Here is a 24413-nt window from a genome sequence, read left to right on the forward strand (position 1 = left end):
ACTACTTCTCTTCTAGTTTTTTAGGAGAAATACAGTGTTGCTGTTTACAAAAACTCCAGATTGTCTGCATAATCAAATAACATGAAATCACCGACACCCATACCTACCCCACAAGACATGCTCTTCACAATCCGCATCTCCAATTACTCAAGCAAACAGCAAAATTACCTATAAAAAAATGTATTAAAAGAGGTGGAGGTAGTACAGGAGGATAAGCATTTCAGCACCCACTATCAGGTAACAGGGTTCACATGCACCAACAAACACATTTAAACAATAAACACACACACACACACACACACTCCACCCACCCACCCACCGAACACCTGGACAGAGCTCTCTCTCTCTCTGTCAGTTTCAGGTCAGGTGAAGTACTGTAGGGTATTAGTAAGTGCTGACTGTCTGTCTGGCATCTGTTAGGGTATTGCTAAATGCTCAAGGCTTAAGTGAGGTAAGACACATCTTTTGGGCTTCTGCAGAACACAACACTGGTGTCAAGTAAGACACTGCCTGCCTGTATTACAACTCTCTCCCTGTTCCTGTATTCAGTTCATCCCTCGAACTAGACTAGATGCAATTTCGAGCAACATAAAATGTGTGTCAAGTGAGACTTGTCTGCCTGTAATACAACAACTCTTTCCTATGTCTCAAGCTCCTCTAAGCAGTTTCCAGACTTCTCGGAGTGGTATAGAAACAAGATACTGCCCACTGGGCACACACTGGTTGAATCAACGTTGTTTCAACGTAATCTCATTGGAATCACGTTGAACCAACGTGGAATAGACGTCTGTGCCCAATGGGTGGTGTCAAGCGAGACTTTCTCCTCTGCCCTGTATTCAGCTCATAGACAAGACAACTATAAGCGACATAAAAACAAGACATCGCTGTCGGATAGTGTCGTGTTTTGAGAACAATCAAATGGATGTGTTTGCGAAGTATTTTTGTTGTCGTCTCCTCCAGATAATCAGAATGCTACAGAAGATGGTGACCGTGCCGCCTATAAGTATGTCGGCTCCTCTTTTTACGGTCACAACTGTCTAAGGAGGTGGAATAAGATTAGATACATTTCAGTGTGTGTGTGTGTGTGAGTCCGTGCATGTGTGTGTTCGGCGTGGGTGTGGGGAATAAGATGACACAGTTAAAGGAATGGGAACAGTGAAAGACAGAAGGGACTATTACAGACATGGAAAAGGAAGGAAATGCCTGAGGGCATAACAAGACAAAAACTAAAGTGATGATCTACACTACTGCTACAGTCTGTCACTGTATCTGCTGCCGGACAACAGAGATGCCTGTTTTAAAAAGAACAACGGCAATATTCTGTTAACCACAGTACACTTGTTGTTAGTTTATCATATTTGACTATAAGTAGAACACATATGCCCGAACTTTGCCTGATTTGAGTGTGTGTTTGTCCTCCCCTCGGGGTGATGTCCTCCTGACAAAGTGTAGTACAACACAAAGGACAAGATCCAGCCTACAGTAGTATGCAACAATATGTTTATATTGCAGGTGCAGCCATACGTGTATCAATAAAGAATATTGTACAACCAGGCTCTGTCGCTGCCGACCACGACCCGGGAAACCCACGGGGTGGGGCAAAATTGGCTCAGCGTCTTCTGGGTTAGGGGAGGGTTTGGCCAGGCAGGGATGTCCTTGTCCCATCGCGCTCTAGCGACTCCTGTGGCGGGCTGGGCACATGCAGGCTGACACGGTCGCCAGGTGTACAGTGTTTCCTCCGACACATTGGTGCGGCTGGCTTCCTGGTTAAGCAGGCATTATGTCAAGAAGCAGTGCAGCTTGGCTGGGTTGTGTTTCAGAGGACGCACGGCTCTCGACCTTCGCCTCTCCCGAGTCCGTACGGGACTTGCAGCGATGAGACAAGACTGTAATACCAATTGGATACCACGAAATTGGGGAGAAAAAGGGTAAAATAATAAAAAAGGAATATTGTACATGTTTATATAGCACACAGGCATGCACACAAGTGGAGACACCTCACACACGTACAGTACATGCACACAAAGTGTTATGAGTAGCCTCTATACACTAACTGTAGCCAAGCAGCTCTATGGGTTTAATGTAGGCATATCCTCCAACCACAGACAGGGCTCAGAGAGGCTCTACTTAGAGAGGCTCTACTGCCCAGCCCAGATTTCACTAATCTGGGGTCAGATACAGGCTCTGGGCTGGAGGATGATGATGCTGCTCTGGCTAACTCTCCTCTGTGATGTTCAGAGCAGTGGACAGCCGCATTGGGCTGATGATACTGCACACACACGTGCACGGGCAGACAGACACACACACAGTGCTCAGTGCTGCTTGACAGCTGCCTGCTGTTTCCGGCATTATTAGGACAGAGGTAAATCTAGGAACCTGACTCCACTCTCTCCCTCTATATTTCTCTCATGTTGATCCAGGGAGGCTTTTGGATCATGGAGATGTGTGATAACTATGTGAACTACTATCCCGGAATCAACTGGAGCTGTGCAAGAGCAACGTGGACCATGGCTACTTGCAAAAGTACTTTAGCTTCATTAACAGGTAACACACACACACACACACGCACACCAATCTGGACGTAAATCTGTCTCCCTCCAATAACTATGATACAGTGCATTCGGAAAGTATTCAGACCCCTTGACTTTTTCCACATTTTGTTACGCTACAGCCTTATTCTAAAATGGATGAAATTGTTTTTCCCCTCATCAATCTACACTCAATACCACATAATGACAAAGCAAAAACGTTTTTTAGAAAATAATTGCACCTTTGACAGCCTCAAGTCTTCTTGGGTATGACGCCACAAGCTTGGCACACCTGTATTTGGGGAGCTTCTCCCGGTCTTCTCTGCAGATCCTCTCAAGCTCTGTCAGGTTGGATGGGGAACGTCTCTGCTTAGCTATTTTCAGGTCCCTTCAGAGATGTTCGATCGGGTTCAAGTCTGGGCTCTGGCTGGGCCACTCAAGGACATTCAGAGACTTGTCCCGAAGCCACTCCTGCGTTGACTTGGCTGTGTGCTTAGGGTCGTTGTCCTGTTGGAAGGTGAACCTTTGCCCCAGTCTGAGCTCCTGAGCGCTCTGGAGCAGGTTTTCATCAAGGATCTCTATGTACTTTGCTCCGTCCATCTTTCCCTCAATCCTGACTAGTTTCCCAGTCCCTGCCGCTGAAAAACATCCCCACAGCATGATGCTGCCACCACCATGCTTCATCGTAGGGATGGTGCCAGGTTTCCTCCAGATGTGACACTTGGTATTCAGGCCAAAGAATTCAATCTTGGTTTCATCAGACCAGAGAATCTTGTTTCTCATGGTCTGAGAGTCCTTTAAGTGCCTTTTGGCAAACTCCAAGCAGGCTGTCATGTGCCTTTTACTGAGGAGTGGCTTGGTGGCAAAGGCCTGATTGGTGGAGTGCTGCAGAGATGGTTGTCCTTCTGGAAGTTTCTCCCATCTCCACAGAGGAACTCTGTCAGAGTGACCATCGGGTTCTTGGTCACCTCCCTGACCAAGGCCCTTCTCCCCCGATTGCTCAGTCTGGCCGGGGGGGCAGCTCTAGAAAGAGTCTTGGTGGTTCCAAACTTCTTCCATTTAAGAATGATGGAGGCCACTATATTCTTGGGGACCTTCAATGGTGCAGACATTTTTTGGTACCCTTACCCAGATCTGTGCCTCAACACAATCTTGTTTTGGAGCTCTACGGACAATTCCTTCGACTTGTTTTTTGCTCTGACATGCACTGTCAACTGTGGGACCTTATATAGACAGGTGTGAGCCTTTCCAAATCATGTCCAATCAATTGAATTTACCACAGGTGGACTCCAAGTTGTCAAAACATCTCAAGAATGATCAATGGAAACAGGATGCACCTGAGCTCAAGAGTATGCAAAGCTGTTATCAAAGCAACAGGTAGCCACTTTGAAAAATCTCAAATATAACATTTTTATTTGTTTATTAACACTTGTTTTCATTACTACATGATTCCATATGTGTTATTTCATAGTTTTGATGTCTTCACTATTATTCTACAACGTAGAAAAAAAATAAAAAAATAAAAATAAAGAAAAAGCCTTGAATGAGTAGGTGTGTCCAAACTTTTGACTGGGACTGTATGTTAAGCAGAGTAAATCAACTCACACATCACACTAACCAGCAGAAGACACTTGGTTTCCTGATAGTAATTGAACTTAAAGGGATACTTCGGGATTTTGACAATGAGGCCCTTTATCTACTTCCCAGAGTCAGTTGTGGATACCATTAGTTAGACTAGTTTTGAGTGTTTTAACAACACATCATTATTATAATGGGTAAAGATGTCATACCAAAATACCACAGTGGGAAAGTTCACTAAGTGCGTCGCTGGAGCACGTGTCGATATTGATATCGAAAGAAAGGCAGCACTGCTCTCAGATCAGCTTTTTCCATTCATATCTCCACAACACTGATAACGAATCAGCTCCTATAGGGATATTATCGCCTATATGGCTGCAAATATTGAGGTGGCTTATTCTAATGCTTAGGTCAACCCTATAATAATGCACTTATAAATGCACAAAGTCACAGATTTGGCACGTCATTGAGCATGTTGTTACACATTAACTATATTGAGGCAAAAATGACAGACGGTACCCTACAATCTGCTACTGTAAATAGAACTCAATTGATTGAACATGAAATTGATTTCAATATGATTGAATTATATAGGCCTATGCAGCCTATACTGTATTTATCTTTTAATGCAGTTATCTGTTTCAATTTGAAGCATCCTTCGTTTGTTTGTAACAATTGCAAAGCCATTGCCAACTTCGTTCTGAAGTTATCGGAGAAACACTCTTTTCACGCCACTTCAATATAGCTACAGCCGGAAGGGACTTTTTCGTAGCAGGTTAGGAGAATTAACATAGCAGGTTAGGAGAATTAGGCTAAGGTTAGGAAAATAGCAAGATTTAGCGAAAATGCTCTCCTAATCTACCAAGAAAAATAACTTCCGGTCGTAGCTGTATTGAAGTTGCGGTTATAGGCGGTCACAGAAAGACGGATAAACATCCTGATTCTATGTTTAGGGGTGATCTTCTGTGTATAAAGTGATGCGCAATGGCAACAAAAAAAGCATCTACCGACACAGCTGTTCAACGAGTGGTCTGGGGCAGACAGTTAATAGCGATTTCAAGTGCAACTTTAGTACGATGGTTTTGGAAACCGTCTCAGAGATTTAACGACGGTCCTAGATTCTAACGATGAATTTAGCCTTAAGATGCTTTTGGGAAACCGGGCCCTGCAACACACACCAACACATACAATAATGTTAACCTGATTCATATTAAGCCACATATCAACCTGAGCTGTGTTCGAATGCACATACTAACATACTGTACTACATACTACTAGTTCATTTTAGGGTGTGTTCGTAAATTCAATCTGGAGTGCCAAAGAACACAGCGTGTGCTCTGGGCGTTCGTAAATTCAGAGCATTGTCATATTGTCCATTCGTAAATTCAGAGTTTCGCTCTCTGGACGCTCTGGCCGAGGAGTTGGGTTGATCCGAGCGTTCTGACCTCACAACGGCAGTCAAGCACCCAAGCTAACGTTGGCTAGCTATTTCCAGACACAAAATAGAGAACACCTCACTCTTAGCTAAGAATGATGTAAATAATCAAGTCCATTAACGCTGGGTAGTTAGTTAGATAGCAGATAGTTAATATACTGCCTGGAAAGTTTGATGTATTAGTAGCCAACTTAGGTAACTAAATAACGTACCGGTACATACTGCTGTAATGCTATGTGGTTCATAAGAATAGTGTAGCTAACAAATTGTCAGCCAACAAATCAAACTTTATTTGTCACATGCGCCGAATACAAGTGTAGACCTGACCGTGAAATGCTTACTTACAAACCCTTAACTCTTCTTGAACTGCACTGTTGGTTAAGAAAATATTTACCAAATAAACTAAAGTTAAAAAATTTAATAATAATACAAATTAACACAATAATGAGGCTATATACAGGGGGTACTGGTACTGAGTCAGTGTGCAGGGTACAGGTTAGTTGAGGTCATTTGTACATGTAGGTAGGGGTGAAGTGACTATGCATAGATAATAAACAGCAAGTAGCAGCAGTGTACAAAACAAATGGAGGGGGGGTCAATGTAATAGTCCGGTGGCCATTTGATTAATTGTTCAGCAATCTAGGCTTGGGAGTATTTTGGTGAATTTAGTTTGACACACCTCCTTCATCTCATTGAGGGATTGATGATTAGAATCAGGTGTTCTTGTCCAGGGTTACAATACAAATGTGTACTGTTGGGGGAACTCAAAGAATAGTGTTGGGAAATACTGATCTACATGGCCTGTAACAAGTCCGCCACCAAGCAATTCCCTGTGAGTACACTGCGTACAGGACAGTAAAATATTACGTACAGACTTTTCATATACACACTGCGGAGCAACGGCCTGTTCACCCCGCTATCATCCAGAAGGCGAGGTCAGTACAGGTGCATCAAAGCTGGGACTGAGAGACTGAAAAACAGTTTCTATCTCAAGGCCATCAGACTGTTAAATATCCATCACTAGCCGGGTACCATCCAGCTACTCAACCCTGCACCTTAGAGGCTGCTGCCCTATATACATAGACATGGAATCACTGGTCACTTTAATGTTTACATACTCCTTTACTCATTTCATATGTATATACTGTATTCTATTCTACTGTATTTAGTCAATGCCACTTCGACATTGCTCATCCTAATATTTATATATTTCTTAATTGCATTCTTTTACTTTTAGATGTGTGTATTGTTAGAAACTACTGCACTGCTAGCAACACAAGCATTTTGTTATTTTGTTACCCCTGCAATTACATCTGCTAAATATGTGTATGTGACCAATAAAATTGGATTTAAAATCCTATTCAGCAAAAAAGTGTTTGCAGTACATACTGCGTCATCAATAAACCACATGGGAGTATAGATATCTAACAACATGCACTACATGGCCAAAATAATGTTTACACCCCTTCAAATGACTGGATTCAGCTATTTCAGCCACACCCGTTGCTGACAGGTATGTAAAATCAAGCGCTCAGCCATGCAGGCCCGTACTGAAGAGCTCGGTGACTTTCAACATGGCACTGTCATAGAATGCCACCCTTCCAACAAGTCAGTTTGTCAAATGTGTGCCCTGCTAGAGCTGCCCCGGGCAACTGCAAGTGCTTTTTTGTGAAGTGGAAATGTCTAGGAGCAACAACAGCTTAGCTGAAAAGTGGTAGGCCACACAAGCTCACAGAACGGGACCGTAAACATGTAAAAATCGTCTGTCCTCCAAACTGCCTCTGGAAGCAACGTCAGCGCAAGAACCCTTTCGTCAAGGGATTCATGGAAGGGGTTTCCATGGCCGAGCAGCCACACACAAGCCTAAGATGACCATGCTCAATGCCAAACCATTGGACTCTGGAGTACTGCAAACGCATTCCCTGGAGTGACGAATCACGCCTCACTCCTGGCCGATGCCAGGAGAATGCTACCTGCCCCAATGCATAGGGCCAACTGTAAAGTTTGGTGGAGGAGGTGGTTTGGCCCCTTAGTTCCAGTGAAGGGAAATCTTAACGCTACAGCATACAAGGACATTCTAGACGATTCTGTGGTTCCAACGTTTTGGAGAAGGCCCTTTCCTGTTTCAGCATGACAATGGTCCCGTGCATAAAGTGAGGTCCTTACAGAATTGTTTTCTTGAGATTGATGTGGAAGAACTTGACTGGCCTGCACAGAGCCCTGACCTCAACCCCATCGAACATATTTGGGATGAATTGGAACGCCGACTGCGAGCCAGGCCTAATTACCCAACATCAGTGCCCGACTTCACTAATGCTCGTGGCTGACTGGAAGCAAGTCCCTGCAGCAATACTTTTGGTTTTTATAATTTACAGTAACAGTTTACCACAGATCTCTATGAAATGAGGGTGGCAGGTAGCCTAGCGGTTACAGTGTTGGGCCAGTCACTGAAAGGTTGCTGGTTCAAATACCCGAGCTGACAAGGCATAAAATCTGTCAATGCACCCTAATTTGCTCGAGGGGTGCCGTATTACTATGGCTGGCCCTGTAAAACACTTTTTTTTATAAATACATTTTATGACTGTGGATGTGTGTTTCTGACTGGCTGATGGCAGCTGTGATCGAGAGACATGGCCAGTGGGACAGTGGCAGGGAAGGGAGTCGGTGAGTATTTAATTTACCATGGCATCCTCACCTGAACCTGCGCCCATGGTCTCAGGCTGAATCGTGCTGCCCTCCGTGTCAACCAGTTCAGTGTTTGGATGGGCATATAGACTGGCACAGCCCATCGTCAGGGACCTGCGTTACCGGAGACTAACTGTACCATATACACAGAGAACCACTGCACAGACATGTACAAATACCATGCATAACACGCATGATAAAACACACAGTTCATTAGTTCAAGTGTGCATGTAACCATCACACGAGACCAGGCAAAAGTTCATAGTACATTTAAGGTCATCACACTACAATGTGTCACCTTGTGTGACTGTTTCTGTGGTCCTGTGACAGAGCGACTGGGAGAGGCAGGAGCTTCCTGTAGTGATGTCACAGCTCCAGAGGCCCTGTTACCCATGGGGGGGGGGACAAACTCCGCGGCCAAAGCAGTGAGCCCACCATGGTGCAGCCCCCGGGAGACACCCTCTCCCGTCTGAATATCAACCCGCACCCCCCCCCCCCCTTCTCTCTCTGGTGAAGTACTTCTCCACAACAAGTGCAGGGGATGGCACATCACATCCAGTTGATCCAATGGCATCAGGAAGGCCTACTACAGTACTAGCATAATATCACAATCACAGAATTCAAGAGAACACTATTATTGTACTATAATACAATAGTATAATATTGTATCTAAATGATCCCTTCACTTTCACAGTGAATTAAAAAACAAAACATTCCTACTCCAGTACAGATATTTATTCGTAAAGGAATCTGTGGGAAAGATCAGATAAATATGAAATTAAGTTCGATTTTAAAGGGCATAAGTTATCATTTTAAGCTGTATGGCAATCATTGACACCAATAACTGCATATACATGAGATCTAAAATAACAGGAAACTAGACCTTCGTGTCTTCTAAAGCGGCTGTTGAAGTCACTAACCTGATCTTCATATGTGAGATCACATTGAAGCAGGAAGAAGTGAGGCAACATTAAGACCACATGACCCAGCATGCCTTGCAACATCTGAAACATTATGTTCAGTTCACAAAGAACAGAAAATACAACGCTAAAACAAATGACATTGTCTATGGATTGTATTTGAAATGAATCAATAAAGCGTATTGACGATTTCACAGGCGAGCAGTCTTCATTTCTTCTATATTTTCACAGACAAGTAATGTTATTCATGCATTATTAGAGTCCAATTCAGCAAGCAGATTTCATTTGGTATCAGCTCTGGAGTTAGCATACACTAATATGAACACAATAAAAGTGCAATTGAACCAATCGGATCTTAAAACATGCTCACCAATAGCAGCACCAGAGACATTAATGAAACTAACAATATATTGCAGTTCACCAAAAATGTATACATTTTTTTTTAGTAGTACAACAAAGCAAGGCACGTTAAGTACAATATATTACCCTTTGTTAACTATTTGTTAATCAATTTATCATATTTTCTACTTGATAATCAGAGGTGATTTTAAGACTTACAGAAGTAGCTGGTAGCTTTGCCTTCAGCCATGAGAATAACATGGTGTTGAGGTATGGTACTGCAGGACTACCAAACTTGCGACTCTAATCTGTGGTTCACGGGCTCTTTTTACATGGAATTATACCTCATTAATATGGATTTAAAAACACTGCTATTCTCAAGCTTTACGCCAGACAGAGACAGTAAACATGTACCTCACATGATACTCCAACCAGACATGGGTTCAAATACTATTTCATGTCATTTCAAATACTTTAGCTATGCTTGATTAAGCTTGCCTGTTTCAATCGAACCAATAGAAAAGTCCAGCAAAATGTAAAAACCTGCCCAGCGGCACTCCTGGCAGGCTAGAGCAAAAGCTCAAAGTATTTGGACTCAGGTCTGACTCCAACATGGGGATATGCTGGGGGAGATCAGGGACATATACAAACAGGCACATTGTCCAATCACACCTTGATATACATTATTGTGCGTTGGCCTTGTAAACGTTGTGGTAGTTGTCGGGGTAAATGCCTTTCACGCGGTTGTTTGAGGGGTCAAAGGGCGACTTGAGGTGGGGCTTGGCCTCGTACACCACACCCATCCTCTCCAGAGTGAACTTCCCACTCTTTATGAAGTCAGCATTTACCTGAGAGAGAGAGAGCGAGAGAGAAAAATAGAAAGCGAGAGCGCAAGAGGGGGATAGAGAAAGAGAGATTGAAAGGGCGAGAGAGAATAAAGAATGGAAGAGAGCACACAGACATCGTTAAATCCACACCTTTACTCAGAGATGGAGGAACTCTGAGTCTTTAAAATAAGTTCATAATCCATCCTGAGATCTGAAAGCTTAGGGAACCTTAGACTGTTCTTAATGACCTGACTCTGCTCTCCAAAAGCACTATTCCTGATTAGATAGGGTTCGTCAACTGGCACCCAGTGTCACAAATGTGGTGCATGGCAGATTTTCTTTGGCCTCCGAAAGCTCCAAGGTAAAATGTTTTTAATATATTTCTTGATAGTATCACTGATCTTTAATAAGCTTTACGTATCGGCCTTCGTCAGAGCTTTTGTGAGTTTTTTAAATTAGCACCCTTATGTAGACCTAGCCCCACCCACATCCGTTCCACGCATCGAATGGTGATGGAGGCGAAGGAAAAACAAAGCGCTACCAAATATAACAATATGCATTTCATAAATATTCAAATAAAGTGTGTACATAAAACGTATTAAACACGTCTGTAAAACCACAATGAGGACATCGACCTATCAAGCAAGTTTTCATAAATCATCGGGTACAGCGTAAGAAAAACAGAGTAATCTGAAATAGGGGCTTAATTCATGTTCACATTTACAACATAGCATACAGAGGCATTTCATCATTAAGACCTTTAGGAAATAATGTCTGGAGGGTGAAAATCCAAAAACATTCTCTTTTGCTCAGAGTATTATTTATATCCTCCCCTGTCTGATATCTTAACTTTCTCTATGCCACAAAATATAAAAAAGGTAGAAATGTCAAGTTTTAGGTCATTAAAATGTACTGCGACTGGATAATCACTGCCGTTTTTTCCTGATTGAACTTTTATGTTTAAGAGAACGAGAGGTTTTACCAACATAGCACAGTCCACATGGACATTTCATAATGTAGATAACATGGGTGGTGCAGCACGTAATAATGTGATTTATTTGGAACCGTATGTGGGTGGCAGAAATATTCACACTTCATCATATTGTTGCACTGTGCGCAACCTCTGCATTTATAGCTACCATTTCGAAGCGGGCGTAAAAGAGCCTGGCTGATTTTCTTGTGTGGCTGGCAGTTGGCATGGACCAATTTATGGCGTAAATTGCGACCTCGCCTACATACAATTAGTGGTGGATTCTTAAATTCAGCAGGCAAAGCTGGGTCCGATGATAAAACATGCCAGCATCTCCCACTTTTCGCGAGTTCAAAGTATATGTAGTTGTGTTCTTTAGCTCTAGTGGGTCTTTTTTGTAGCAGTTCATCTCGTGTTTTCCCCAATACCAAATTAAGAGCTTCTTCCACACATTGTGGAGAATAGCCTCTTCTTAGAAACCTATTGCGCATCTCAGCTGCTTTTTCTAGATAGTTCTCTGTGGAGTGGCATATACGGCGCCGTTTAAAAAAAAAACTTAAGACTAATATAAAGTTTTGAAATTATTATGTTTTAGTCAAATACAATATCTGATTGGGATTCTTGCGTCAGAGTACAAATACTTTATATTTATATTCTGAAATGGCAGATTTGGGCACTGATGAACGGCTAAATTGGAACGTAGTGGCTGTACAGTAATATGCTATACATGACGTCAGAGCTGCACTTCACAGCGACGTATTGGGTTTGATTGAAAGTCGTTCTGAACTTGAGCCCCTCGCGCTTCACGAAATGAAATCACATTTTGTCACATGCTTAAAAAAACAGGTGTAGACTAACAGTGAAATGCTTACTTATGGCCCTTCCCAACAATGCAGAGAAAAAAAGATAAATAGTAGACGTTTAAAAATAATGAGGAATAAATACACAATGAGTAACGATAACTTGTCTATATAGATGGGGTACAAGTACCAATAACATATGCAGGGGTACGGGGTAATTGAGGTAGATATGTACATATAGGTAGGGATAAAGTAACGAGGCAAAGGGATAGATATTAAACAGTAGCGTATAATGAGTCAAAAGAGTTCGTGAAAAAGGTTCAATGCTATTGGTTAACTAACTAACTATTTAGCAGTCTTATAGCTGGTGCATCGGTACCACTTGCCATGCGGAAGCAGAGAGAACAATCTATGACTTGGGTGGCTGGAGTCTGACAATTTTTAGGGCCTTCCTCTGACACCGACTGGTATAGGGGTCCTGGATGGCAGGGAGCTCGACCCTAGTGATGTACTGGGCCGAAAGCACTACCCTCTGTAGAACCTTGCGGTCAGATGCCAAGCGTTGCCATACCAAGCGGTGATGCAGCCAGTCAAGATGTTCTCAATGGTGCAGCTGTAGAACTTTGAGGATCGGCGGGCCCAAGCCAAATCTTTTCAGCCCCCTGAGGGGGAAGAGGCATTGTCGTGCCCTATTCACACCTGTGTTGATGTTTGAGGACCATGATAGTTCCTTAGAGATGTAGACACCGGGGAAATTTAAGCTCTCGACCTGCTCCGCAACAGCCCTGTCAATGTGGATGAAGGCCCTCTGGTTCCTGTAGTCCACGATCAGCTCCTTTGTCTTCACCTTGAGGGAGAGGTTGTTGTCCTGGGACTACACTGCCGGTTCTCTGACCCCCTCCCTGTAAGCCGTCTCATCGTCATCGGTGATCAGGCCTACCACCATCATGTCTTCTGCAAACTTAATGATAGTGTTGGAGTCGTGCACGGCCATGCAGTCTTGTGTGAACAGGGAGTAGAGGGGACTAAGCAGCACCCCCTGGGACGGCCCGTCAGGAATTCCAGGATCCTTAGCTTAGTGATGAGCTTGGAGGGCACAATGGTGTTGAACGCTAAGCTGTAGTCAACGAACAGCATTCTCAGATAGGAGTTCCTTTTGTACAGGTGGGAAAGGACGGTGTGGAGTACAGAGATTGCGTCATCTGTGGATCTGTTGTGGCTGTATGCGAATTGGAGTGGGTCCAGGGTGTCTGGGATGATGGTCTTGTGAGCCATGACCAGCCGTTCAAAGCATTTCATGGATACAGATGTGAGTGCAACAGGGCGATAGTCATTTAGACAGGTTACCTTGGCCTTCTTGGACACAGGGACTATGGTGGTCTGCTTGAAACATGTAGGTATTACATACTAGATCAAGTAGAGGTTGAAAATGTCAGTGAAGATACTTGCATGCTGGTCAGTGCATGCTCTGAGTACGCGTCCTGGTAATCCGTCTGGTCTGGTGAATGTTGACTCGTTTAAAGGACTTACTCACATCGGCTACGGAGAGCGTGATCACACAGTGATTACAGAGTACGGAATAGCTGGTGCTCTCATGCATAGTTCAGTGTTAGCCGTGAAGTGCGCATAGAAGGTATTTAGCTCGTCTGGTAGGTTTGTGTCACTGGACAGCTCGCGGCTAGGATTCCCCTTTGTAACCCATGATATACGCGTCCGGATTAGTGTCACGGCCATTGAAAGTGGCAGCTCTAGCCTTTAGCTCAGTGCGGATGTTGCCTGTAATCCATGGCTTCTGGTTGGGATATGTACACACTGTCACTGTGGGGGACAACATCGTCGATGCACTTATTAATGAAGCCGGTGACTGGTGTTGGTAAACTCCTCAATGCCATCGGATGAATCTCAGAACATAGTCCAGGCTGTGCTAGCAAAACAGTCCTGTAGCTTAGCATTCGCTTTTTCTGACCACTTCTGTATTGAGCGAGTCACTGGTACTTCCTGTTTGAGTTTTACACACATCTCTCTGTGTGGAGTAAAGGGGATCTAGAGCTTTTGCCTCTATTTTCACTGGTGACATGCTGGTAGAAATGAGGTAAAAAGTTTTTTTTTGTTTTCCTGCATTAAAGTCACTGGCTACTAGGAGCTCCGCCTCTGGGTGAGCATTTGTTTTGCTTATGGCCCTATACAGCTGGTAGTGTGCGGTCTTAGTGCCAGCATCGGTTTGTGGTGGTAAATGGACCCCTACGAAAAATATAGATAAACTCTCTTGGAAAATAGTGTGGTCTACAGCTTATCATGAGGTACTCAACAACAAGTTGTTGTTAACAAAAAAGGCACACACCCCCCTCTGAGCTTCCCCGACGCAGTTGTTCGGTCCTGCCGATTAATAGAAAAAAAACTGAGATTTATATTTACCACGTCCTTGTTCAGCCACAACTGAGAAACATAGGATATTACAGTTCTTCAGATCACTTTGATAGGACAGTCTCGAACAGAGCTCATCCATTACTCTCCAGTGATTCCATTATTCTCCAGAGAACAGTTTCAAGATTATTATATACCCTGGGTTGTCTTGAACAGAATGAGCCTGTTTGTCTATTCTGAGGAAAATTTGCCATGGCACATGCACCTGAATGCACTCATGATCTTTTGTATGCGCACCAAAAATGTTACCAATTTCCCCGGAATTGCATTGTAAAAGCCTAACACTGTAATAGCGTATTTTATAGCTTATCTAGTCATATTAGCAATAGATCAAGCTTTAAAATGATGCCCACCTGATGCAGATTGCGATTTATAATGGACCGTTTTTAGATTTCAACAGTAATTGTGTGATGGCAGGGATGCAGGTTTGTGTTCCAAAACAACTAAACGTGTGTTTGATTTAGTTCCTCAGATAGGAGAGCTAAAAAAAAACACCTTATAGTTGACTCTTCTTTGAGTCATAAAAGCGCATTGAAATGACGTAGGAACTGTACACACTTTGGAGAGGTGTGTGGCCACTTGGGAGACACCAGTTAGTCCTCTCACTCAAACGCTTGTCATTGTTTTGTCTTATGTTGCACCTACCCCACATTTTCCAGGACTATTCTTATCACGTTACCGAATGTATCCAGAGTATTTTCAGATTTTGTTATCAACAGCGTAATGTTGTGTCAGGTATACTGTTGTATACTCATCTTTGGTCTAATAATTTCCCCATCATCTCCAAACTGTTTCAATTTAGCCCGATCCATATAGACCAATTCCCACAAGAGTCAAGGGTCAATGAAACCCAAATGTAATAAGAGGTCACGAAACAGCCAGTTCATTCACATCTCAATGTCAAAACTATTCCGGCCCAATGAGTCTGTTCCTTTGCTTCCCTTCCTCGCAGCGCTGTGGCCCCTGCTCTTTCCCGTTCTGGCTAATTATAACTCTCCAAAAACGAGCTGGGCTGGAGGCAAGCCTAACCCAGCTCCTAGTCTGTACCCTAGCCCAACCGCAGTCAAAGTCAACTGGCCTCTAACCCTCGGCCCCGCCCCTAGCCAAGCCCCTGCCCTGCTCTCCCCAAATCATTAGCAGTTTGTCACTCCATCTCTTTCCCCCCTCCTCATTCTCTCCCAGTCTCTCCCTCAGTACTTCTTGCTTACTCTCTCTCATTTGCTTTGACTTGTTTTCTCCCTCCCTCGCTCCTCTATCCCACCCCAATTACCTCCCTCCTTTCCTCTTGCACGCTCCCTCCCTTCTTTCCTCTCAATCTATCCCTTCTTTCCTCTCCCTCTCGCTCTCTCCTTTCTCACTGTCCATCTCTGCTTTTCAGTAATCAGTGAGGCAGATGAATCCCTCCCTGCCACTCTGACCTTAGCAGCAGTAGCAAGTAAGGAGAGGTTGAGTGGTGGAGGTTCCAGAGCCATGGGATGATGAGCTGCTTCTGACGCTGACTGACCCTTAACGCAGCGTAGGAGGGCATGTGGAGCGCTGTAGCGCAGGGCCAACGCCAGGGCTTTGTGAGTGGATGGGTGTGTCTGTTTCGCACTCTGCCGTGCTACTGTGACGGGAGGGGATGTGAGCCCAATGATAAGTGACAGGGGGAGATAGATATATATATATATATCCTGTGGAACAGGTGGAGACCTAGACATGTGGTGTCTCACTCCGTAACACACACAGCCCTGTAACACTCTCTCTCACACACACAGTGCAGCAGTATCTCAGTGAACAAGGCAAAGGTCATCCACTGAGTCAGAACCTGCTCGGCCCGGTAGGACACACTGAGGTGGTACCAGGTTAGCCCACCGGGCCGTATTCTATTACTACAGGTTTTATTATTGGGGGGGGGGGGGTGTAAGGAAAACACAGAATGTACACATATGATACACAAATAACCCCCCCCCCCCCCCCCAGAAACCCTGGTTAACAGCTTGGAAAGTATAAAGCCCTTTAAAATGGAACCCACCGCACCACTTCACCCCAGTGACTACTTATTGTTAACGGTTTTGTTCGGCAGTGCGGTAAAAAAATAAAATGCTGTAAATACTCTGCTGTGCAATTATGTCCTGGTTGTCGTAATCTCAAAAACGGACGTGGCAGTTTCACCAATAAACGAGTCCAGCTTTATTTAAGGTTTCTTTTGAAATGCTGGGGGGGAAAAAGTCCTCGGTTTCCGAGGTAGCAACCAAAGCTTGTGGTGTGTGCGTGTCAAAGCCCTGGTACTAGAATCTGACTCAATTGCCACTCAGAATCAAATATGAAGTTGTTAAACTGCACGATATGCATATGATATGATGACGTGGTATAATTATATGAAAATCTGGGCATCTGCTCCAACACAATAGAGTCCCCGAATATTGTCTATCCTAAGTAAAAGCTCGGGCGAGATTGTCTGGAAGGCTGAGTTGATCAGGGTAGATCCAATAAATGACGGATAATAGGAGAAAGAGACCGTTCCAGAACGTGCACGCCCACAGGCACGCAACACAGTGTGCTCTGAGAGGAGTCATCGCTTCCCAGCCGGAGGAGGAGCAGAGCAGCAATGAAGCGTTTCTAAAGAGCTGGAAACAAGCAGTGTTTTCCTGTCTGCCAATCGTCACTGAGCGTAACGGCCAGAATACCACCAATTATAATAGAAAACCCATCTCCCAACGAAGAAGGGAAAAAAAGCCTGTTAATGTTTCTTCTACTTGTGGTGATGACAAAATTGTGTGGGCGGCTGAGTTGATTCGTGTGTGCAGCCAACTATACATTACTTACCACTCCTCCGTCAGGGTTGCGGATGTATCCGTATCCGATCTGCTTGTCAATAAAGAATCCGTAGTCGGAGCGCCGCAGATGGCCTACGGGAACGCCGTTCCGGAAGATTGCTTCCAGGCCGAACATCGGAACTTTCCTGTTAGTAGGAACAGACAGAGGTGTCAGGTTCACGCTACATCACACAGACCTGTTCAGGAGGATGTGATGTTGGAGAGATGGGGAAAGAGAAGAGAGGAAGAATTGGGAGGAGAGACAAACCAGGTTTCCATCCAACCATTTCATGCGGATGAAAAAAAAGGCCTAATGGAAACAGCAAATTTGTCGACAAAACAAAATACGCTAGACAAGGTGGGATATATTTTTTTGTAGATTAAATAGATTATGCGACAATTGAAGTAAACTTGGAGTTTCATGCAAATTTCCAATAAATATCGAGGGTAGGCTATCATTTGAATGATGATCGGTGCGGGGCTGCCAATTAGATATAAAGTACCAGTCAAAAGTCTGGACAGACCTTCTCATTCAAGGGTTTTCATTTGTACTATTTTCTACATTGTAGAATAATAACAAATTTTACAAATCTAAATATATTTTATATTTGAGATTCTTCAAAGTAGCCACCCTTTGCCTTGATGACAGCTTTGCACACTCTTGGCATTCTCTCAACCAGCTTCATGAGGTAGTCACATGGAATGCAATTCAATTAACAAGTGTGCCTTGTTAAAAATTAATTCGTGGAATTTCTTTCCTTCTTAATGCGTTTGAGCCAATCAGTTGTGCTGTGACAAGGTAGAGGAAGTATACAGAAGATAGCCTTATTTGGTAAAAGACCAAGTCCATATTATGACAAGAACAGCTCAAATAAGCAAAGAGAAATGACAGTCCATCATTACTTTAAGACATGAAGGTCAGTCAATACAGAACATTTCAAGAAATGTGAAAGTTTCTACAAGTGCAGTCACAAAAACCATCAAGCGCTATAATGAAACTTGCTCTCATGAGGACCGCCACAGGAAAGGAAGAGCCAGAGTTACCTCTGCTGCAGAGGATACATTCATTAGAGTTAACTGCACCTCTGATTACAGCCCAAATAAATGCTTCAGAGTTCAAGTAACAGAAACATCTACTGTTCAGAGGAGACTGCGTGAATCAGGCCTTCATGGTCGAATTGCAGCAAAGAAACCACTACTAAAGGACACCAATAAGAGAGACTTGTTTGGGCCAAGAAACACGAGCAATGGACATTAGACCGGTGGAAATCTGTCCTTTGGTCTGATGAGTCCAAATTTGAGATTTTTGGATCCAACCACTGTGTCTTTATGAGACGCAGAGTAGGTGAACGAATGATCTCCGCATGTGTGGTTCCCACCATGAAACAGGAGGTGTGATGGTGCTTTGCTGGTGACACTGTCTGGTTTATTTAGAATTCAAGGCACACTTAACCAGCATGGCTACCACAGCATTCTGCAGCGATATGCCATCCCGTCTTGTTTGCGCTTACTTGAACAATAATTTGTATTTCAACAGGACAATGACCCAACACACACCTCCAGGCTGTGTAAGGGCTATTTGACCAAGCAGGAGAGTGACGGAGTGCTGCATCAGATGACCTGGAGTCGACAATCACCCAACCTCAACCCAATTGAGATGGTTTGGAATGAGTTGGACCACAGAGTGAAGGAAATCAGCCAACAAGTCCTCAGCATATGTGGGAACTCCTTCAAGACTGTTGGAAAAGCATTCCTCATGAAGCTGGTTGAGAGAATGCCAAGAGTATGCAAAGCTGTCATCAAGGCAAAGGGTGGCTACTTTGAAGAATCTAAAATATATTTAGATTTGTTTAACACTTTTTTGGTTACTACATGATTCCATATGTGTTATTTCATAGTTTTGACTGGTACTGTGTGTATATGCAGTTGAAGTCGGAAGTTTACATACACTTAGGTAGGAGTCATTAAAACAAATTTTTCAACCACGCAACAAATTTCTTTTTAACAAACTATAGTTTTGGCAAGTCGGTTAGGACATCTACTTTGTGCATGACAAGTAATTTCCCCATCAATTGTTTACAGACAGATTATTTCACTTATAATTCACTGTATTACAATTCCAGTGGGTCAGAAGTTTACATACACTAAGTTGACTGTGCCTTTAAACAGCTTGGAAAATTCCAGAAAATTATGTCATGGCTTTAGAAGCTTCTGATAGGCTAATTGACATAATTTGAGTCAATTGGAGGTGTACCTGTGGATGTATTTCAAGGCCTACTTTCAAACTCAGTGCCTCTTTGCTTGACATCATGGGAAAATCAAAAGAAATCATCCAAGATGGAGTCTGTTTCTGACCGTCTGACCGTCTTTTGAGCATGCACCAAAACCAGATTGGGCAAGGAGGTATGCTATTTATCGCAACAGTTTTTGTGACAAAACCATCAGTTGAAATTGCAAATAAACACATGAAACTTCAGGTTTTTCTATTCGGTACCTGAATACATACACTAAAGTGCTTTTATGTGTACTACATCATCACGCACAGCCTTTTATCGGCTAAAAAATAGGTTTGACGGAAACACACCTCTGGTGGGAAAATGTTAATATTTTATGTATGTGATTGAGACAGCGCAAGAGACAGAGAGAGAGCGCTGCACATGTCCTCTATATTGTTATTGTTAAATGGTTATTTTTGACCCTTGGTTAATTTTGTCCCTTTGACAAGTATGACTATTATTATTTTAATATATAAATAGAGAGCGCGCCAGAGAGCCATAGAGCCATAGAGAGAGCGCCAGAGAGAGAGCGCCAGAGAGAGAGAGCGAGAGAGCGCCAGAGAGAGGGCGCGAGGGCGCCAGAGAGAGAGCGAGAGAGCGCCAGAGAGAGAGCGCCAGAGAGAGAGAGAGCAGAGAGATAGCACCAGAGAGAGAGAGAGAGCGCCAGAGAGAGAGAGCGCCAGAGAGAGAGAGCGCCAGAGAGAGAGAGCGCCAGAGAGACAGAGCCCGCCAGAGAGAGAGAGCGCCAGAGAGAGAGAGCGCCAGAGAGAGAGAGCGCCAGAGAGAGAGAGACAGAGCGCCAGAGAAAGAGAGACAGAGCGCCAGAGAAAGAGAGACAGAGCGAGAGACAGGCGGCTCACTACATCAAACAGACCTGTTCAGGTGATGTAACGTTAGAGCGTTTCAGACAGAAATGTCTTGTGTAGAACAGATATGATTGTCTGCGTGTATAATAGTCAGCTCCACTCATTGAATTTCTATCTGCACCTCAGACCTGAACCAGACAGAGTAGTGTCAGTGAATCAACTCAGAGAACGATATCACGTCAGGCTGACAGTCCTTTAAATCCACTTCTTACCGAATCCCTTCTAATCAAACCACAGCAGTTTCAGTGAATTACTGGAAACCACTTAGTCCCTCACATTTAGACCAAACCAGGTCTGCTACAGTACACCAACAGCAGGGAAGACTTGTGGGCTAAGTTTCGAAAATATGATTCTGTCATTTCTATTTCTATGGTTGTCATTAAGGCCATTGGTCATGTTGACTTTAAAGAGAAGAGAAACACACACCGTTCTAACTAAGAAAATAATGCCGGTGACATTTAATCATGTCCTCAAGGTAAAAAGAAAAGTTGCCATGGCGACCGTGACCACTCACTCGTCAATGGTGAAACAGACGATGCGTCTACGTAGTCCCTCAGCCTTCTGTTTCTCCAGAGAGGCCCGACCCAGGAAGGGAATGGTGCTCTTCATCTTACAGGTGAACGCTAGTCCCGCCTCCAGAGGCGTGTCATCAGGGCGCAGGTCAGCATGCCAATGTCTGTAGCCTTGGGGAGAGAGGAGGGGAGTCACTACCCAGCCAAAACGGCAAACCTTGGAAGAGGTAGGACACAGAATGGATGAGACAGATGGAATGTATGCTTACACACTCACGTTCAGTCAGTGGAGGCTGGTGGGAGGAGCCATAGGAGGATGGTCATGGCTGGAAAGGAATTCATGGGAGTCAAACATGCATATACCTTTACATGTAGTCCATTCCAGCCACTACAAATGAGCTCATCCTCCTTTAGCTCCTCCCACCAGCCTCCTCTTCATTCATTATACACAGAAACATGAACGCATGCAAGAGCGCGGAGGTTAAGCACTCAGAGAAGTTGCTTATGGTTGTCCAACGTATTCCATGATCCCTTCCACTTCTGAGTTAACGGTGAATTCTTTGGTGACTGTAGAGTCCAGTCAGAGATCCACAAACTTTATTGGAGGTGGGGCATATGCAGTCTGTGTTGGCGGGGTCAGCCATGGTTGTATGTCTCCGGAGCTGTTTTTGCTGTCTCTTTATGCTCCTCTCCCCGCCTCTGTACACCGCTCTGGCAGAGCTGCCGCCAGGTCTGTGGATTTGATGTTGTACTTCTTCAGTGACGTTTTCAGCTGGTCCTTGTAGAGCTTCAGCTGCCCCCCTGCAGACCGCCGGCCAAGATGTAGCTGGCCCCCCCTGCAGACCGCCGGCCAAGATGTAGCTGGCCATACAGGATCTTCCCTGGCAAGCGCTCCTGAGACATTCTAATGACATGCCCGAGCCAGTTGGTGTTGAGTGACCATGGCCTCCATACTCTTGCAGTTGGTCTTAGCAAGTATTTCTGTATGGGGCACACGGTTGCACCAGGGGATTCCCAGGATGCAAGGCAGGCGTCTAATGTGGAATCGCTCGAGCTGCATGTTGTGGCGACTAAGTGACCCAGGCTTCATAGCTGTAAAAAAGTATGGTGATGCAGACGGCTTGATAGACGGCAACTTTGTTGTGGAGATTCCTGTTTAGGAAGTTTTAGGAGTTTCCCGAAGGCAGTTGATGCTTCCTTGATCCTATTTTGATTCGAGGTCAATGCTGCAGTCCGAAAGAATGCTGCCCAGGTATTTTAAGGACGGAACTATTGCCAGTGATTTGTGTTCAATGGTGAAGACAGGCATGGTGGGTGGAGGGCTGGATCTCCATTGGCAGACCACCTCTGTCTTGGTGGTGTTGATGGACAGTCCCGTCCTGCTATAGACCATCACAGCTGCTACAAGGACAGACTGAAGCTCTTCCGGAGTATGGGCCACAAGAGCACAGTCATCAGCATCCTGCAGCTCAAGAACCCGTTCCGTCAAAACCTTGGTGGTTGCTTGGAGCCTCCTGATGTTGAATAGGTTTCCATCCAGCCTGAAGTCCACTGCAAAACCCCTGCTGTCCTCAAACTCTTTCTGGAGAAGCTGGGTGACATGTAGGAGGAAGATGTTAAAGAGTACCGGTGTGAGCACACACACCCCTGCCTCACACCGATGCTTACTCTAAAGGGCACCGACTCCTGCCCTCCTATGGCCACCCGAGCCATCATCCCATCATGGAACTGGCAAAGGATGTTGACAAATTTGTCTGGACAGATTCTCTCTCAGGGTGTGCTCCCCAAGCCTTTGTCGTACCAGACTAACCCACAAGGCAGCGGGACAGTGGTTGATGGCTGCCAGGACTTGTCCACACAGAGGTGGGCCTGTACAGACGCATCTCTGGGGCCCACTGCTGCTCCCGAGATCCCCAGCCGGTTAGACTGGAGTTTCAAGACAACCAGTTAACATGTGCCACCGCGAGGAGGCCCGACAGGAGTCTTGGTCACGGAGAGGCTTTGTCCAGGCAAGGGGAGACTTGTGCATGAAGCTTCTCCCCAATTCACCACAAGGGCTAGCCGGCGGGAGCAAGCTGTAAGCGAGAGTATGCAAGCACGTGGCAAGCGGGCATGCAACTAACCTCTACCTCAGCACCACTGCACTAGACACGTCACATGCACCCTGCGGTTGCCCGCCGACACAAATAAGTTACTGTAATGCATATACACTGCCAGCTCCCCCGGCCTGTCAACAGACTAAACAGAGCGGGTACACAGTACACTGTGGTTGATCCCGAGTGATGTTGAAGTACAAGCTAACAATATAGGATACTGCTGATACATCAAACAGCCACTGTAACGGGTCTCTCATTTCTGCTAGTCATGCTACTGCTGTTCTCTCAAAGGACACAGGTATCTATCTAATGAACCAAAACACGCTCTGTTTCACTTACAGCTTCTGCTCCATGTTGTCCCGACACCAGTATCGCGATACTTACCATACCAGGTTATCCTTGGCAAAAAATGAGGCACGAAGCCGACAAAACTCTATGGTCCTTTAAAATCTACTTTTGTAAAACAAATGTGACTCTGGGTGACAACATAAGGCAGTTTTTTCCAACCTCGGGACTGTTTTCCTCAAGATATTCTGTCCGCTTCACGTTTTGTTTCCTTTGCTTCCTTACTTCCTGGTATCGCGATACTGGTATCGTGACCACACTACGACTGTTACCTATGGAAATCTGTACATCTGATACACTGCCTGCTGCCTATGGAAGTCTATACATTCAGTTAAGACATTTATAGGACTGTCACTGTACTCTTAGCCTGGGTACTAGTCAGTTAAGCTAACATTCCACACCTTGTACTCCGTGTCATTGCCAAACTAAGCTAATAAGAAATCTGTAGTGTGTGATTATCCCACTGCCGTTACAGACGAAAAGGGGTAGTAAAGTCCAAACTTTTCCTGGCACATCTCACTAATAGCCCTATGTTTTCCTGGAACGTGTCACAGCTGAAGCACAGCTGGTGGTTGTGTTGTGTTGTGTTGCCACCAGCCCACCAGCCCCTCAGCTCAGAACACCACAGCTGGTTCCGGAAAAACTGTTGTTCTGCCACCAAACTCTTTCAGAGCTAAGCTGTACTATACCTTTCTCGATGCTGGAGTACACAGTTCTCTCCATGCTGAGGGAGTCATTGGCACACACACACACACACAAACACCTTTCTCTATACTGAGGGAGTCGATGGCTCTGTATCCGGCGTTGATGATGCTGTGCTTGGCACCGGCAGCCATGACAGCCTGGTAGACGGGCAAGCAGGAGTCCTTAGGGATGTGCAGTTCCCAGCCCAGCTCGCCCACGAAGGACAGACGCATGGCACGCACCTAGAGGGGGGGAGGGGGGGACAGAATGAGAATTCATGAGCGAGTGATTGAATGAGCGAAAGACAGTGAGTTAAGTGAGCGAACGAAC

General features: G+C 44.7%; 1 protein-coding gene across 2 annotated transcripts in view; it reads right to left on the reverse strand.

Annotated features, from left to right (window-relative positions):
• Positions 1-8946: 8946 nt before the first annotated feature.
• The window catches only part of sardh (sarcosine dehydrogenase), a 95808-nt gene continuing 80341 nt past the window's right edge, over positions 8947-24413 (reverse strand). For both annotated transcript variants that reach the window (XM_071349891.1, XM_071349890.1), the window contains exons 19-22: positions 24163-24325; positions 20961-21129; positions 17315-17450; positions 8947-10333 (exon numbers count right to left, since the gene is read on the reverse strand). In XM_071349891.1, coding sequence (XP_071205992.1) covers positions 10169-10333; positions 17315-17450; positions 20961-21129; positions 24163-24325 — 633 coding nt within the window. In that variant the 3' untranslated portion in view covers positions 8947-10168. The remainder of the gene's footprint in view (positions 10334-17314; positions 17451-20960; positions 21130-24162; positions 24326-24413) is intronic.

Source organism: Salvelinus alpinus, chromosome 18 (genome assembly GCF_045679555.1).
Source record: "Salvelinus alpinus chromosome 18, SLU_Salpinus.1, whole genome shotgun sequence".
In the NCBI taxonomy this organism is placed as follows: domain Eukaryota; kingdom Metazoa; phylum Chordata; class Actinopteri; order Salmoniformes; family Salmonidae; genus Salvelinus; species Salvelinus alpinus.